General features: G+C 43.4%; 1 protein-coding gene across 1 annotated transcript in view; it reads left to right on the top strand.

Moving 5' to 3' along the window:
• vwde (von Willebrand factor D and EGF domains) overlaps positions 1-15,874 on the top strand; it is a 252,680-nt gene that overhangs the window by 97,566 nt on the left and 139,240 nt on the right. Inside the window, exon 9 of the mRNA XM_078238337.1 lies at positions 5,974-6,063. Coding sequence (XP_078094463.1) covers positions 5,974-6,063 — 90 coding nt within the window. The remainder of the gene's footprint in view (positions 1-5,973; positions 6,064-15,874) is intronic.

Here is a 15,874-nt window from a genome sequence, read left to right as displayed (position 1 = left end):
ATGCCTTGTTGAACTGCTGTAGTCCATGTGGTGTAGGTATCCTCACAGTGCTGTTAGGGAGGGAGGTCCAGGTTTTTGATGCAGCCACAATGAAGGAACGGCAATATATTTCCAAGTCAGGATGGTTTGTGGCTAGATGGGCAACTTGCAAATGGCAGTTTTCCCATTCACCTGCGACCTTTGAACTTCTAGGTGGTAGAAGTCCTGGGTTTGGGAGATGCAGTTGAAGGAGCCTTGGTGAATTGCTGCAGTACATGTTGTAGATGGTGCACACTGTTGCCACAACGCATTTGTGATGCAGTGACTTAAAGTTTAAGATGATGGATGGCTGCATTGTCCTGGATGGTGTTGAGCTCTTGCGTGTTGTTAGAGCGGCACTTATCCCAGCAAGTGTAGAGTATTCCATCTCAATTCTGACTTGTGTCTTGTAGCTGATAGACAGGTTTTGGGGAGGCAGGAAGTGAATTCTCGCTGTAGACTCCCAGCCTCAGACCTGCTGTTGTAGCTACAGTGTTTATATGCTGACCCAGTGCAGTTGCCAATCAATGCTAAGCCCAAGGAGGTTGGTAATGGGGAATTTAGTAATGGTAATGCCAGTGAACGTCGAGGGGCTATGGTTAGATCCTTCTTATTGAAGATGGTCATTGCCTGGCATTTGTGTGGTGCATATGTTACTTGCCATTTATTCACTGAAGCCTGAATGTTATCCAGGTTTTGCTGCATATTTACACGGACTGCTTCAATATCTGACGAGCCGTGAATGGTACTCAACATTGTGTAATCATCAGGAAAATCCCCATTTCTGACCTTATGGTGTAGGGAACACCATTGATGAGGCACCTGAAGATAGTTGGACCTAGGACACTACTCCGAAGGAACTCCTGCACTGATGTCCTCGGACTGAGATGATGAACTTTCAAAATACCTTAACCATTTCCTTGTGCTAGGTATGATCTTGCACAATAATCTCTTGTGCGGGACTTTGTCAAATGCTTTCTGAAAGTCCAAATATAGCATATTGACTGGTTCCCCCTTGTCAACTCTACTAATTACATCTTCAAAGAATTCCAACAGATTTGTCAAGCATGATTTCCCTTTCATAAATCCATGCTGACTCGCTGATCCTGCCACTGCTTTCTAAATGCTCCACTATAAAGTCCTTGATAATGGATTCGAGAATTTTCCCCACTACTGATTTTAAGCTTACTGGTCTATAATTCCCTGTTTTCTCTCTACCTCCCTTTTTGAATATTGGCGTGACATTCGCTACCCTCCAATCTGCAGGGACTGTTCCAGAGTCTATAGAATCCTGGAAGATGACCACCAGTGCATCTACTATTTCTAGAGCCACTTCCTTAAGTACTCTGGGATGTAGATTATCAGGCTCTGGGGATTTATCCACCTTCAATCCCATCAACTTTCCCAGCACCATTTCTCTACTAATATTGATCTCCCTCAGTTCTTCCCTCTCACTAAATCTTGCATTCACCAATACTTCTGGCATCTGATTTGTGCCCTCTTTTGTGAAGACAGAACCAAAGTATCTATTCAGTTGTTCAGCCATTTCTTTGTCGCCTATTATACATGCCCCCATTTCTGTCTGTAGGGGACCCACATTTGTCATCTTCAACCTCTTTCTCTTCACATGTCTATAAAAACTCTTTGTGTCAGTCATTATGTTCCCTGCAATCTTACTTTTGTACTGTATTTCCCCCTCAATCACATGAAGTGAATCAGATTGATTGTGATGAAAGGTCTTTGAAGAGTCAGGACATGAGTTACTTATTGCAGGATATCCAGCTTGCTGTTGTAGCCAGAATATTTATGTGGCCAGCTTAGTTTGGCTTCTGGTTGATACTGACCCTCCAGAGTGTTGATGGTAGGATATTCAGCAGTAGTAATTCCATTGAATGTCAAGGGGAAGTGGTTATATTCTCTTGTATTGGAGATGATAATTATCTGGTGCTTGTGTGGCACAAATATTACTTGCCACTTACACCCCAAGCCTAACTGTTGTCCATGTCTTGCTGCATGCAGGCATGGACTGCTTCATTATCAGAGACATTGGTAGGGAAGCTGAAAGCTGCAATTTTCAGAAAAATCCCTCCTCCTGACTTTACGATGGTAGATAGATCATTAACGAAGCAGCTGAAGATTGTTGGGCCTTGGACATTGCGCTGAGAAATTACTCCAGCGATATCCTTGGACTGAGATGATTGACCTCCAACAATCAAAACTATCATTCCTTATGTTTGTTATGACTCCAGCGAGTGTAAAGATTTCCCACTTCTCATTGACTTTGATTTTAATCTGAGTTCCTTGATGCCACAATTCTTTATGACAAGCAGTCGCTCCCATCCTAACTTCCGATATCATCTTTGTTTTCTTGGTGGAAACCAAAATGATCAACATGAGCATGTTATTGGTGAGTTTACACTATTTGATAGTACTATTAACATCACTTTGCTAAGGATTGAGAGTAGAATGATAGAACAATAATTGACTGAATGGAATGTGTCCTGTTGTCTGTGGACAAGACATACCTGGGCAATTTTCCACATCTATACCAGCCTTGTGCTGTAGTGAAATAGCTTGGCTAAAGGTGCATCTAGTCCTGGAACACAAGTTTTCAGCACCACAGCTGGGACGTTCTATGGAGCTGTTGACTTTCTTGCATCCAATGCAATCAACTGTTCGTTGATATCAAGTGGAGTGAATCATATTGGCTAAAGAATGGCACACTTAATTATGCAGACCTCAGGAGGCGCGCCCGAAATTCATCTTGTACTTGTTGCATCTGGTTGAAGCTGTTTGCAAACACTTCAAAGACATGCTGTTTTTGAACTTGGGAAAGTTCATCGAGCCTGCACCTTCTGTTATTTGTTTAATTATCCATCCATTCATGACCTGCTATGGCAGGATTTACAGGGCTTTGACCTGATCAGTTGGTTCAGGATTAGTTAGCTTTTTATACAGCATGCTGCTTTTGCTGTTTAGCATGTGTGTAGTCTTTTGTTGTAGCTTCATTAGGTTGACAACTCATTTTTAGTAATGTCTGTTGCTGCTCCCAACATGCTCTCTTGCACTCTTCTTTGAACCAGGGTTGAATCCCAGGCTTGATGATAGAGTGAAGGATATTCCAAACTATGAGGTTGCAGATTGCATGAACACACATTCTGTGGCTATCAGGTCCTGGGGTGAGACTTGAACCTGACTCAGAGGTTCCACAAGCCCTCACTTCAATGATGGCACTGCATCACTCTTGAATATGGACATTAAAGTCCCACTCACAGAGTACCCTACTGTGCCCTTGCTTCTGTCAGTGCTTCTTTCAAGTGGTGTTCAGCAAGGAGTACTGATTCATCAGTTGACAGAAGCTGATAGGTAGTAATTAGCAAGAGGTTCCCTTGTCCACATTTGACCTAATATCATGAGACTTCATCGTTCCCGTGCCAATGTTGAGGATTCCCAGGGCCACTGCTTCCCATCTGTAAATCACTCTGCTGCTATCTCTGGTAGATCTGTCCTGCTGGTGGACAGGGCATATCTAGGGATGGTGATGGAGGAGTCCAGAATGTTATTGATGGATATTATTCTTTGAGTATGACTGTCAAGGTGTCACTCAGTTGGTCTCTGGGACAGTCTCCCAATCTTGGCACAATTCCCCAGATTTTAGTGAGGAGGATCTTTCAGGGTCTTTTGGACTGGGTGCGCTTTTGTCGTGTCTGTTGCCTAGGTTGATATTGGCTGGCCTGTCTACTTTTATACTTAGTGGACTTCTTTCTAGAGACCTGGTACAACTGAGTGGCTTGGTAAACCATTTTTGAAAGCAGTGAAGTAACCAAATTACTGTGGACCTGGAGTCACACACCGGCCAGATAGTAAGGAAGCCGGTTCCCTTCCTAAAAGGACATTGGTGAACCAGATGGATTTTATGGTAGTTTTATGGTCACCATTATGGTACTAGCTTTTCATTCCAGATTTATTTTAATTAACTGAAGTTAAATTAGTCGCTTGGGAGTACAGAGCTTGAATAGTGTTGAAAAAAGAGACATACTGTTGAAGCTTTTCATCCTGCAAGAGTGCAAGGGCAGCTTCACGAACACCAAATCTTACAGTGCGGCACAGTGGTTAGCACTGCTGCCTCATCGCGCCAGGGGCCTGGGTTCGATTTCTGGCTTGGGTCACTGTGTGTGCAGAGACTGTACGTTCTCCTCGTGTCTGCGTGGGTTTCCTCTGGGTGCTCCAGTTTCCCCATCACAGTCTGAAAGACATGCTGGTTAGGTGCATTGGCCATACTAAATTCGCCCGCAGTGTACCCGAACAGGCACCGGAGTTTGGCGACTAGGGGATTTTCACAGTAACTTCATTGCAGCGTTAATTTAAGCCTACTTGTGACACTAATTAATAAACTTTTTAAAAAACACTTTAAAGTGAACAACAACTTGTACTGCATGGGAAGAGGGTGCTGGTTGGTTGGCAGGTGGATTCTGATTGGTAAAGGCTGTATTCTATGAAGAATACAGCAGGGAACAGTTAACTGCCAAGTTTTTGTTTACATTCAAGCCAAGCAGGTTTGAACTGACCTTTCTCATCTGAAAATCAGTCCTACAAGGAGGGAGCAACTTGGATGCTATTTTAAAGATGTATAATTTCATTTTAATATTTTCCCTCATTGAACAAGACTGGATAAAATCTTTGCCTATTTTTGCGATTAATACTAACAATTTCTGGGTGGAATCAGCAAACCAGCGCAACAGACTGGGAATTTTAAACACAATTGAGATGTGCGAAAAACCACTTGTATTTGTGTTTTCCACAACCTTGTCCACTGATTCAGTTTTCAGTTTGTGTAGATCAGGCCCTGCTCACAAAATGGGCCAAGCCTCCAGATTGAAATTGAGAGATTTGACTAATTGTGTAAGTGTGGAAAGTTTTTTAAATTGCCCTCATTTTCTTGGGTTTTAAGATATTACCAGCCAGGTGTGTTTTAAAAGTTTTTGATATCAACATATATTTAATTTACAAAGAAACTTACTGGTGTCCATCAATTAAACTATTAAATGGCTCATTTTTAAAGCAAGTTTCAGTGATTTTCAATGAATTTCTTCAACTGGAGGACTGTACACTCATGAAAAATTATTAACCTTTTTCAATTACACTGCATCAGGTTTACTGTATAAATACACAAAGGAATACTTTTAGCAGTATCGAAAAGAAACAATTACATTTGTTTCCTCTTTTGGGAGCATCTAGAACTGGAGGTCACTGTTTATAAATAAGGGGTTACCCATTGAAAATGTAAATGAGGCAAAATCTTTTCGTTCATAGGGTTGTAGGTCTTTGGAACTTTCTTCCTGAAAAGGTTGTGGAAGCAGAGTCTTGCAGTATTTATAAGGCACAGATAAGATTCTTGGTAAACAAGGAGACAATAGATTATTGAGAGTAGGCGGAATTCAGATTTGAAGTTACAGTCAGATCAATCATGATCTTATTAAATGGCGGAGTAGGCTCAAAGGGGCTGAATGGCCTACTCCTGCTCCTTGTACGTATGTTCTTATGACGCTACCCAATTGTGCTCATTGGTTTAACATTCGTAATTGTGCAAATGAATTTTAGCCAAAATTTGAACTATAACCTAACCAGTATATTTTGGACGCCCTGATTATGCCCAAAGCAGAAACTCTGGCCCCACTTGCTCAATGGAATTGTCAATACTGTTTAGTTGCTCAGATACTCAAAGAACAATGACCAAAGATATTTTTGTCACATTGTTAATTTTGTTTTTACCTGAACTGTTCTGCCGGAAATCTACCACCCCGTCCACCACAAAATCGGAGCGGGCGAGGGGCGGACAACAGAAATGTCCGTTGAGCTCGGGCAGGAATTTCCGGTCTCGCTTGAGCAAGGCCGTAAAATCCCGCCCTTCTTGTATTAGTTATTATCATGTGTTATCTATTCTTGAATCCACAGATTTACTGCAGGAGTTTAAGTTTCTACTTGGATAGTCCAGATATTCAAGGACCGTCTGCTGAAAGCAAGGAATTTTTTGCTGGTGTTAAGGTACGAATAAAGTACATTTATTTCCAGTCACAACAAACTTTTAATTTCTTTAGCTTTTTCCAGTAGTATTCTGCTGGAAAGCTTTATGCATTTCACATATAAAACATCAAACTGTGATGTGATGACCAGTTGTTGAGAAGCTTTAGGCAGTTTACAAATGCTACGAAACCTGCAAAGATACAAAATAAACTAATAAATCTCGTATGTAGATTACAAGATGCACATAATTAGATAAAGGTATTATGATAGAAGTTTGAGGGATAAAGTACATGTTGAAAGCCCCAAGTGAAATAAATTTACCGGTGATTTAAAAGCCTTGAATTTCCTCAGGTTTTGTCAAAACATAACAATTGTGAATTTCTTGATCATTTGCATAGCCTCAGGCACTTGTGCTGAAACCCCACTTATTTCTGCAATTGCATTTTCTTAATCCTGCTGTGCTAATGTACATAAATAGTTGGATGGCATCAGGTTTTAATTTTTATGACATCAATAAGAACAAGACTTGAGGAAGGAAGGTGCCAGATGTTCCAGGCTTTCCTCAGGCCTGATATTTGTTCCTGTCTGTTTTATGTAAGTTGAAGGAAACTGGGTACATTATTCTCAGCCTGATATTCATACAAATGAAGGGGAAGATTTCTAAGTTTCAAAGGAAACAGTGTAATTTTTAATTTACTTGTCACAGGTGCAGCTGTGTGATATTAAAAGACTTGATAAAAACTCTATTTTTCATAGTTAACAAAATACTAGCCAAATAACATAATTTATTGCAATTCGTCAATGAAAATCATGTTTCCACATGGTGTCATTTTGCATTTCTTGAACATTTCCATTCTGTCAGAACTTTTTGTGCAACATATGTTGGCTCGCATCTGCAATAATTAAAGATCCCTCACCATCTCTCTGTTTAGAAGCTAGGCAATCTGTGATAATCGTAATTATTGGCCATCACCAGGTTGACAACAAGAACAACTATTTAACTCAAACTATTTTAAAGTTTTAAAGTCTATTACTGTCACAAGTAGGCTTACATTAACACTGCAATGAAATTACTGTGAAAATCCCCTAATCGCCACACTCCAGTGCCTGTTCGGGTACACTGAGGGAGAATTTAGCATGGCCAATGCACCTAACCAGCACATCTTTTAGTCTGTGGGAGGAAACCGGAGCATCCAGAGGAAACCCACACAGACATGGGGAGTACCTGCAAACTCCACACAGACAGTGACCCAAGCCAGGAATCGAACCCAGGTCCCTGGCGCACTGAGGCAGCAGTATTAACCACTGTGCCGTATAGAGTGCATCAATGTGCGTCTTCTCCATTCAGCTCCAGAATCGATTCTGAGGCTAAAAGCCGTGCTCCGCTCCCAGGATTCATGAGCTCCTGCCCCATCCGGCGACAGGACAACCCTCTGGATACTCGCCCCTTAAAGGCTCTTGCAACTACATATCTCCCCCTTTAAGTGCCTTTTAGCACAATATCTTGAAAAGTTAAACTATTTGCACAACAATAATACTAAATATTTTTAACATAGTACTTCAGAAACTAAGTGTGTCAGGGGATTTTTGCTTTCTCTAGAGAGACGTAACTTAGCTGGGTGTGATTCAACAGCAGAGGTAGATTGAGTTGGACTTTCTTGAGACTGATTCTCTTTTTGTATAGGCATATCACGGTCCACTATTCCTGGGTTTCACAAAGATCGACTCTTGTTTCTGCAACAGACTGACTTGCCTCTTCACTCCATTTGACCAATGACAACACCGCTTATGAAACACTTGCCCGCGAGACGACTCTTGTTTTCTTAAATAATTTAAGTGCTTCTTTAGAATTTTGTCCTGAACTTCCACTTCGTAAGACTGTGTAAGGCTGGTTCTGGCCATTTCAACACCTGGGATCTAACTTGGTTTGTTCCCAAAATATTTTACAAATACTGGATCATCCATCTGAAATGTCCTCTTGACGAATCATGATTCCTTTCCTACTTATTCTGTTCTTGACTCCACCCTCCCCACCAAACTTGGAACTACCAGAGTCAGCCTGGTTTTCAAACTCTGACCCATTAGCAGCCCAGCAGGAGCTATTCCAGTGATCGTATCGTGGCTCTGTAAGCAAACAGGAACCTTGCTAACTTTGTTTCAAGAAATGCCGATAATTTCTTCTTGCCATCTTTGAATATTTGTACCACAAACTCATTAGATGAGACAATATATGGTGTTGTGCAATATGCTTAGTTCAGTGGGACATCATGAATTTTTGGAACTCTGCACTGGTGAATGCCATTCCATTGTCTGGAACATGTACTTCTGGTAATCTGTGGGTGACAAAGTACTGGTGCATTTTCTCAATTGTTGCATAGGCATTGGTGGATTTCATCTTGCACTCCTCCAGCCAATTCAAGTGAGCGTTCACTAGTAACAGGAACATTGTACTCATAAATGGGTAGTATGAAGTCAACATGAACTCTCACCCATGGCTGACCTGGCCATTCCCAGGAGTGTAAAGGTGCTGTAGCAGATAAGGTCAGTTGTAGTTGGCACAGATCTCACTGTTTCACAATATATTCAATGTCAGCATCTATGCCAGCCCACCGTACCTAGCTTCTAGCTAGCATCTTCAGTTTTGACATGTCCAGATGCGCATTGTGTAATTCTTCAAGCAGTAACTTTCTTCCAGGAGTTGGGCCGACTACTCTTGCTCCTTATAGGATGGCACCATCCCCACACCTAAGTTAATCTTTTCTCATTTAATAAGGCTTTACCTGCTCTGTAGCTGTTTCATTCCACCAACCTTGCAGTTTGATGTTTTTGATTCTTGATAATGATGGGTCTCGATTGGTCGAGAACTTTACTTGTTATGCCATCACAGGCAATGTATCTAAAAAGTTAAAGCCATTGCAATCTCTTGAGGTACTGGAGGAGGTGGTGTGCTTTTTTGCAATGGGAAATGACTTGGGAGACTGCATGGGCAATGTGTGCCCCTGGCCTGTACTCCAGTGTACACGTAAGCTGCCAATGTCAATGCCCATCGTTGTATTCTAGCAGACGCAATTGGGGAATCGTTTTGTCTTCTTTTAAAAACCCGAACAGAGTCTTGTGGTTGGTTATGACAGTGAAATGTCACCCATAGACATGTTGATGAATTCTTTTAAATACCGTAAATCACGGATAGGCCTTGCTTTTCAATTTGAGAATACAGTTTTTCCACATTTGTAAGATTCTTGATACGTATCCGATCGGTCTCTCTGACCCATCGTCCATTCTATGGGATAACACAGCTCCAACCCCATACAGGGATGATCACAAGTAAGAATCAACATTTTAGTGGGATCAAAATGTACTAATGATTGAAGTGTTTGGTTGCTTGGTTGAAAGACTCCTTTTGTGGTGTTTTCCAGCACCACCTCTGTCATTTCTTCAATAGTGCATGGAAAAGTGCCAGCAATGATGATAGATGTGGGAGGAACTGCCCATAGTAGTTGACTAGCCCAAGGAAAGACTTGAGTTCTGAGGTATTCTAGGGCCAGTACTTCTTAATGGCTCTCACTCTGTCCTCCATAGGATGCAACCCCTGTGCATTCACTCTGTTAGCTCATTTGCTTGGAAGGTCTACTTTTCTTTTTTCAGGCATACGCCTGCCTTTTGAAATCTCTTGAAGACTTTGTCCTGATTGGCTAAATGCTCTTTGATCAAAACGTAATCTAGATAAATGACAGCTCTGAGTAGATCCTGCAGCAAACTCTCCATTGTATTTTGAAAAATGGCACAAGCAGGAGAAACCCCAAATGGTAGACCTGTGTGCTGATATAATAAAAGAACAAAGAAGAAAGAAAATTACAGCACAGGAACAGGCCCTTCGGCCTTCCAAGCCTGCACCGACCATGCTGCCTGACTTAACCAAAACCCCCTACGCCTCCGGGGACCATGTCCCTCTATTCCCATCTCATTCATGTACTTGTCAAGACGCCCCTTAAAAGTCACTACTGTATCCGCTTCCACTACCTCCCCCGGCAACGAGTTCCAGGCACCCACCACTCTCTGTGTAAAAAATCTGCCTCGTACATCTCTTTTAAAACTAGTCCCTCGCACCTTAAACCTATGCCCTCTAGTAATTGACTCTTCCACCCTGGGAAAAAGCTTCTGACTATCCACACTGTCTATGCCTCTCATAATCTTGTAGACTTCTATCAGATCTCCCCTCAACTTCCGTCGCTCCAGTGAGAACAAACCAAGTTTCTCCAACCTCTCCTCATAGCTAGTGCCCTCCATACCAGGCAACATCCTGGTAAATCTTTCCTGTACCCTCTCCAAAGTCTCCACATCCTTCTGGTAGTGTGGTGACCAGAATTGAACACGATATTCCAAGTGCAGCCTCACTAAGGTTCTATAAAGCGTCAACATGATTTGCCAATTTTTAAACTCAATACCCCGGCCGATGAAGGCAAGCATGCCGTATGCCTTCTTGACTACCTTCTCCACCTGCATTGCCACTTTCAGTGACCTGTGTACCTGTACACCCAGATCCCTTTGCCTATCAATACGCCTAAGGATTCTGCCATTTACTGTATATTTCCTATCTGTATTAGACCTTCCAAAATGCATTACCTCACATTTGTCCGGATTAAACTCCATCTGCCATCTCTCCGCCCAAGTCTCCAATTGATCTGTATCCTGCTGTATCCTCTGATGGTCCTCATCGCTATCCGCAAATCCACCAACCTTTGTGTCGTCCGCAAACTTACTAATCAAACCAGTTACATTTTCCTCCAAATCATTTATATATATTACAAACAGCAAAGGTCCCAGCACTGATCCCTGAGGAACACCACTTGTCACAGCCCTCCATTCAGAAATGCACCCTTCCACTGCTACCCTCTGTCTTCTTTGACCGAACCAGTTTTGTATCCACCTTGCCAGCTCACCTCTGATCCTATGCGCCTTCACCTTCTGCACCAGTCTGCCATGAGGGACCTTGTCAAAGGTCTTACTGAAGTCCATGTAGACAACATCCACTGCCCTACCCTAATCAATCATCTTCGTCATTTCCTCGAAAAACTCGATCAAATTCGTGAGACACGACCTCCCCTTCACAAAACCATGTTGCTTCTCACTAATACGTCCACTTATTTCCAAGTGGGAATAAATCTTGTCTTGAAGAATCCTCTCCAACAATTTCCCTCCCACTGAAATAAGGCTCACCGGCTTGTAATTACCTGGATTATTCTTGCTACCCTTCTTAAACAAAGGATCAACATTGGCTATTCTCCAATCCTCTGGGACTCCCCTACGGACAAGCCCTCCATATACACAGGATCTGCTCGGATGAGGAGGATCGCAACAGACACCTCCAGATGCTGAAAGATGCCCTCATAAGAACAGGATATGGCGCTCGACTCATCGATCGACAGTTCCGACGCGCCACAGCGAAAAACCGCACCAACCTCCTCAGAAGACAAACACGGGATACAGTGGACAGAGTATCCTTCGTTGTCCAGTACTTCCCCGGAGCGGAGAAGCTACGGCATCTCCTCCGGAGCCTTCAACATGTCATTGATGAAGACGAACATCTCGCCAAGGCCATCCCCACACCCCCACTTCTTGCCTCCAAACAACCGCACAACCTCAAACAGACCATTGTCCGCAGCAAACTACTCAGCCTTCAGGAGAACAGTGACCACGACACCACAGAACCCTGCCACAGCAACCTGTGCAAGACGTGCCGGATCATCGACACAGATGCCATCATCTCACGTGCGAACACCATCCACCAGGTACACGGTACATACTCTTGCAACTCGGCCAACGTTGTCTACCTGATACGCTGCAGGAAAGGATGTCCTGAGGCATGGTACATTGGGGAAACCATGCAGACGCTGCAACAAAGGATGAATGAACACCGCTCGACAATCACCAGGCAAGACCGTTCTCTTCCTGTTGGGGAGCACTTCAGCAGTCACGGGCATTCGGCCTCTGATATTCGGGTAAGCATTCTCCAAGGCAGCCTTCACGACACACGATGGCACAGAGTCGCTGAGCAGAAACTGATAACCAAGTTCCGCACACATGAGGACGGCCTCAACCGGGATATTGGGTTCATGTCACACTATCTGTAATCCCCACAGCTTGCCTGGACTTGCAGAATCTCACTGGCTGTCCTGTCTGGAGACAATACACATCTCTTTAACCTGTCTTAATGCTCTCTCCACTCACATTGTTTGTACCTTTAAGACTTGATTAGCTGTAAGTATTCGCATTCCAACCATTATTCTGTAAATTGAGTTTGTGTCTTTATATGTCCTGTTTGTGAACAGAATTCCCACTCACCTGAAGAAGGAGCTTAAGGCTCCAAAAGCTTGTGTGGCTTTTGCTACCAAATAAACCTGTTGGACTTTAACCTGGTGCTGTTAAACTTCTTACTGTGGTGACCTCCCCTGTAGCCAGTGAGGATACAAAGATTTCTCTCAAGGCCCCAGCAATTTCCTCTCTTGCCTCTCAGTATTCTGGGGTATATCCCATCGGGCCCTGGAGACATGTCTACCTTGATGTTTCTTAAGAACCCCAATACCTCCTTTTTGATCTCAACATGACTCAAACTATCTACACATCCTTTCCCAGATTCATCATCCACCAAGTCCTTCTATTTAGTGAATACTGACGCAAAGTACTCATTTAATACCTCGTCCATTTCCTCTGGCTCCACACATAGATTCCCTCCCTTGTCCTTGAGTGGGCCAACCCTCTCCCTGGCTACCCTCTTGCTCTTTATATATGTGTAAAAAGCCTTGGGATTTTCCTTAATCCTGCTGGCCAATGCATTTTCATGACCCCTTTTAGCTCTTCTTACTCCTTGCTTAAGTTTCTTTCTACTTTCCTTGTATTCCACACTTGCTTCGTGTGTTCCCAACCTCCTAGCTTTGACAAATGCTTCCTTTTTCTCTTTTACGAGGCTCACAATATCTCTCGTTATCCAAGGTTCCCAAAACTTGCCATACTTATCCTTCACCCTTACAGGAATGTGTCGGTCCTGAATCCCTATCAACTTATACTTGAAAGTCTCCCACATGTAAGTTGAAGGAAACCGGGTACATTATTCTCAGCCTGATATTCATACAAATGAAGGGGAAGATTTCTAAGTTTCAAAGGAAACAGTGTAATTTTTAATTTACTTGTCACAGGTGCAGCTGTGTGATATAAAAGACTTGATAAAAACTCTATTTTTCATAGTTAACAAATGTTGATTTGCCCTCAAACATCTGCCCCAATCTACATTCTTCAGTTCCTGCCTAATATTGTTGTAATTAGCCTTCCCCCAATTTAGCACCTTAACTTGAGGATTACACTTATCTTTAGCCATCAGTACCTTGAAGCTTACTGAATTGTAGTTACTGTTCCCGAACTGCTCCCCTCCTGAAACATCGACCACCTGGCCGGGCTCATCCCCCAATACCAGGTCCAGTATGGCCCCTTCCCTAGTTGGACTATCTACATACTGTTTCAGGAAGCCCTCCTGGATGCTCCTTACAAACTCTGCTCCATCCACGCCCCTAGCACTAAGTGAGTCCCAGTCAATATGGGGGAAATTAAAATCTCCCACCACAACAACCCTGTTACTTTTACACCTTGCCAAAATCTGCCTACACATCTGTTCCTCAATCTCCTGTTGGCAGTTGGGTGGCCTATAGTAAACCCCCAACATTGTGGCTACACCTTTCCTATTCCTGAGCTCTAACCATATTGCCTCGCTGTATGAGCCCTCCGAGGTGTCCTCCCGGAATACAGCTGTGATATTCTCCTTAACCAGTAGTGCAACTCCCCCACCCCTTTTACACTCCCCTCTATCACCCCTGAAACATCTATATCCTGGAATGTTAAGCTGCCAATCCTATTCTTCCCTTAACTAAGTCTCTGTAATGGCAACTACATCATAGTTTCTAGTACTAATCCAAGCTCTAAGTTCATCTGCCTTACCTGTTACACTTCTCGCATTGAAACAAATGCACTTCAGTCCACCAGAGCCTCTTTGATTAGCAACCTTACCCTGCCTGCTGTTTCTCTGAGTCTTACTGGCCCTACTCTCTCGTTCCCCTTCAACTAATTCATCTTTGCTTTGGGTCTCACCACCCTGCCAAACTAGTTTAAATCCTCCCGTGTGACACGAGCAAACCTCCCGGCCAGAATATTTGTGCCCCTCCAGTTTAGATGCAACCCGTCCTTCTTGTACAGGTCCCATCTGCCCCGGAAGAGACCCCAATGGTCCAGATATCTGAAACCCTCCCTCCTGCACCAGCTGTTTAGCCACGTGTTGAGCTGCACTATCTGCCCATTCCTAGCCTCACCAGCACATGGCACAGGGAGTAATCCTGAGATTACAACCCTAGAGGTCCTGCTTTTTAACTTTCTACCTAACTCCCTAAACTGCTGCTGCAGGACCTCATCACTCTTCCTGCCTATGTCGTTAGTACCAATATGTACCATGACCTCTGGCTGTTCACCCTCTCCCTTCAGAATGCTTTCTGTCCGTTCAGAGATATCCTGGACTCTGGCACCAGGGAGGCAACATACCATCCTGGAGTCTCTTTCATGTCCATAGAAACGCCTATCTGTACCCCTAACTATAGAGTCCCCTATAACTATTGCTCTAGTCCTCTTTGTCCCTCCCTGCTTAACAACAGAGCCAGCTGTGGTATCACTGCTTTGACTGCTGCTGCTGGTATCTCCTGATAGCCCATCTCCCCCAACAGTATCCAAAATGGTATACTTGTTAGAGAGAGGGATGACCACAGGGGATTCCTGAACTGACTGCCTGCCCCTTCTGGCGGTCACCCATCTATCTGTCTGCACCTTCGGTGTAACCACATCTCTAAAGCTCTTATCTATGACACTTTCCGCCTCCTTCATGCATCCAACTGCTGCTCCAACCTATCCATGCATTCTGTAAGGAGCTGCAATTGGGTGCACTTCCTGCAGACATAGTCGTCCGAGACGTTGGAAGCGTCACGGATCTTCCACATAACCTCTTGTGCATTTTGATGGTGACGTCGCCATGTATCATTCAGCTCTAATTGTTGACAAGTTTGGCTCATGTCTAGCTTGTTATACATTATATTCCCCCCCTCAGCCAACTTTGTAGACAGATCCTCTATTTTGGGGACAGGTACCTATCCAGCTTCACAGTTTGGTTTACTGTCAGCTTGTAGTCTCCGTGTCTATGGTCAGTCTTGTCTGGTTTGATTACTTGAACAATATGTGCTGCCCACTCTGAGAATTGCATGGGCTTAATGATACCCAGGTCTTAACATTTAAGCTCAGTTTTTGAACTTTTTCAAGCACTGAGTAGGTCTAGTCCTATAAAATCTCGGAGTAGCTTCAGGATCAACATGAATCTATGCCTTTAAATCTTTGATCTTCCCCAACTCTTTTTGAAATGCTACTTGGTATCTTCTGAGAATTTCATGCAGGTCAGCCAGTTTAATTTGATCTTCTAGAACCAGTCACAGCCCATTAAATTCAGCCCATGGCCTGAAACCACAGCTGACTAAGCTGTCTGTAGCTTATAGGAGTCATGATCATTCCTACAATCTGAATAGCTTCACCAGTGTAGTGGCTAACTCAGCTGCAATGTTCTTTAATGTCAAGAGTTGAACCCCTCCTTGGTGATACCAATATGTTTATTCTCCAATGACCGTGGCTGAGACCCCTGTGTCCACCTCCATCTTCATTGACCACTCACCAATAATACCTCTGGAATTGGGCTATCTTGCCCATGTTTGTGTTATTCATTGACAAAATGTTTGGTTCACCTTCTGGATGACTC

Source organism: Mustelus asterias, chromosome 2, assembly GCF_964213995.1.
Source record: "Mustelus asterias chromosome 2, sMusAst1.hap1.1, whole genome shotgun sequence".
Taxonomy (NCBI): Eukaryota; Metazoa; Chordata; class Chondrichthyes; order Carcharhiniformes; family Triakidae; genus Mustelus; species Mustelus asterias.
This window is presented reverse-complemented; position numbering and strand designations above follow the sequence as displayed.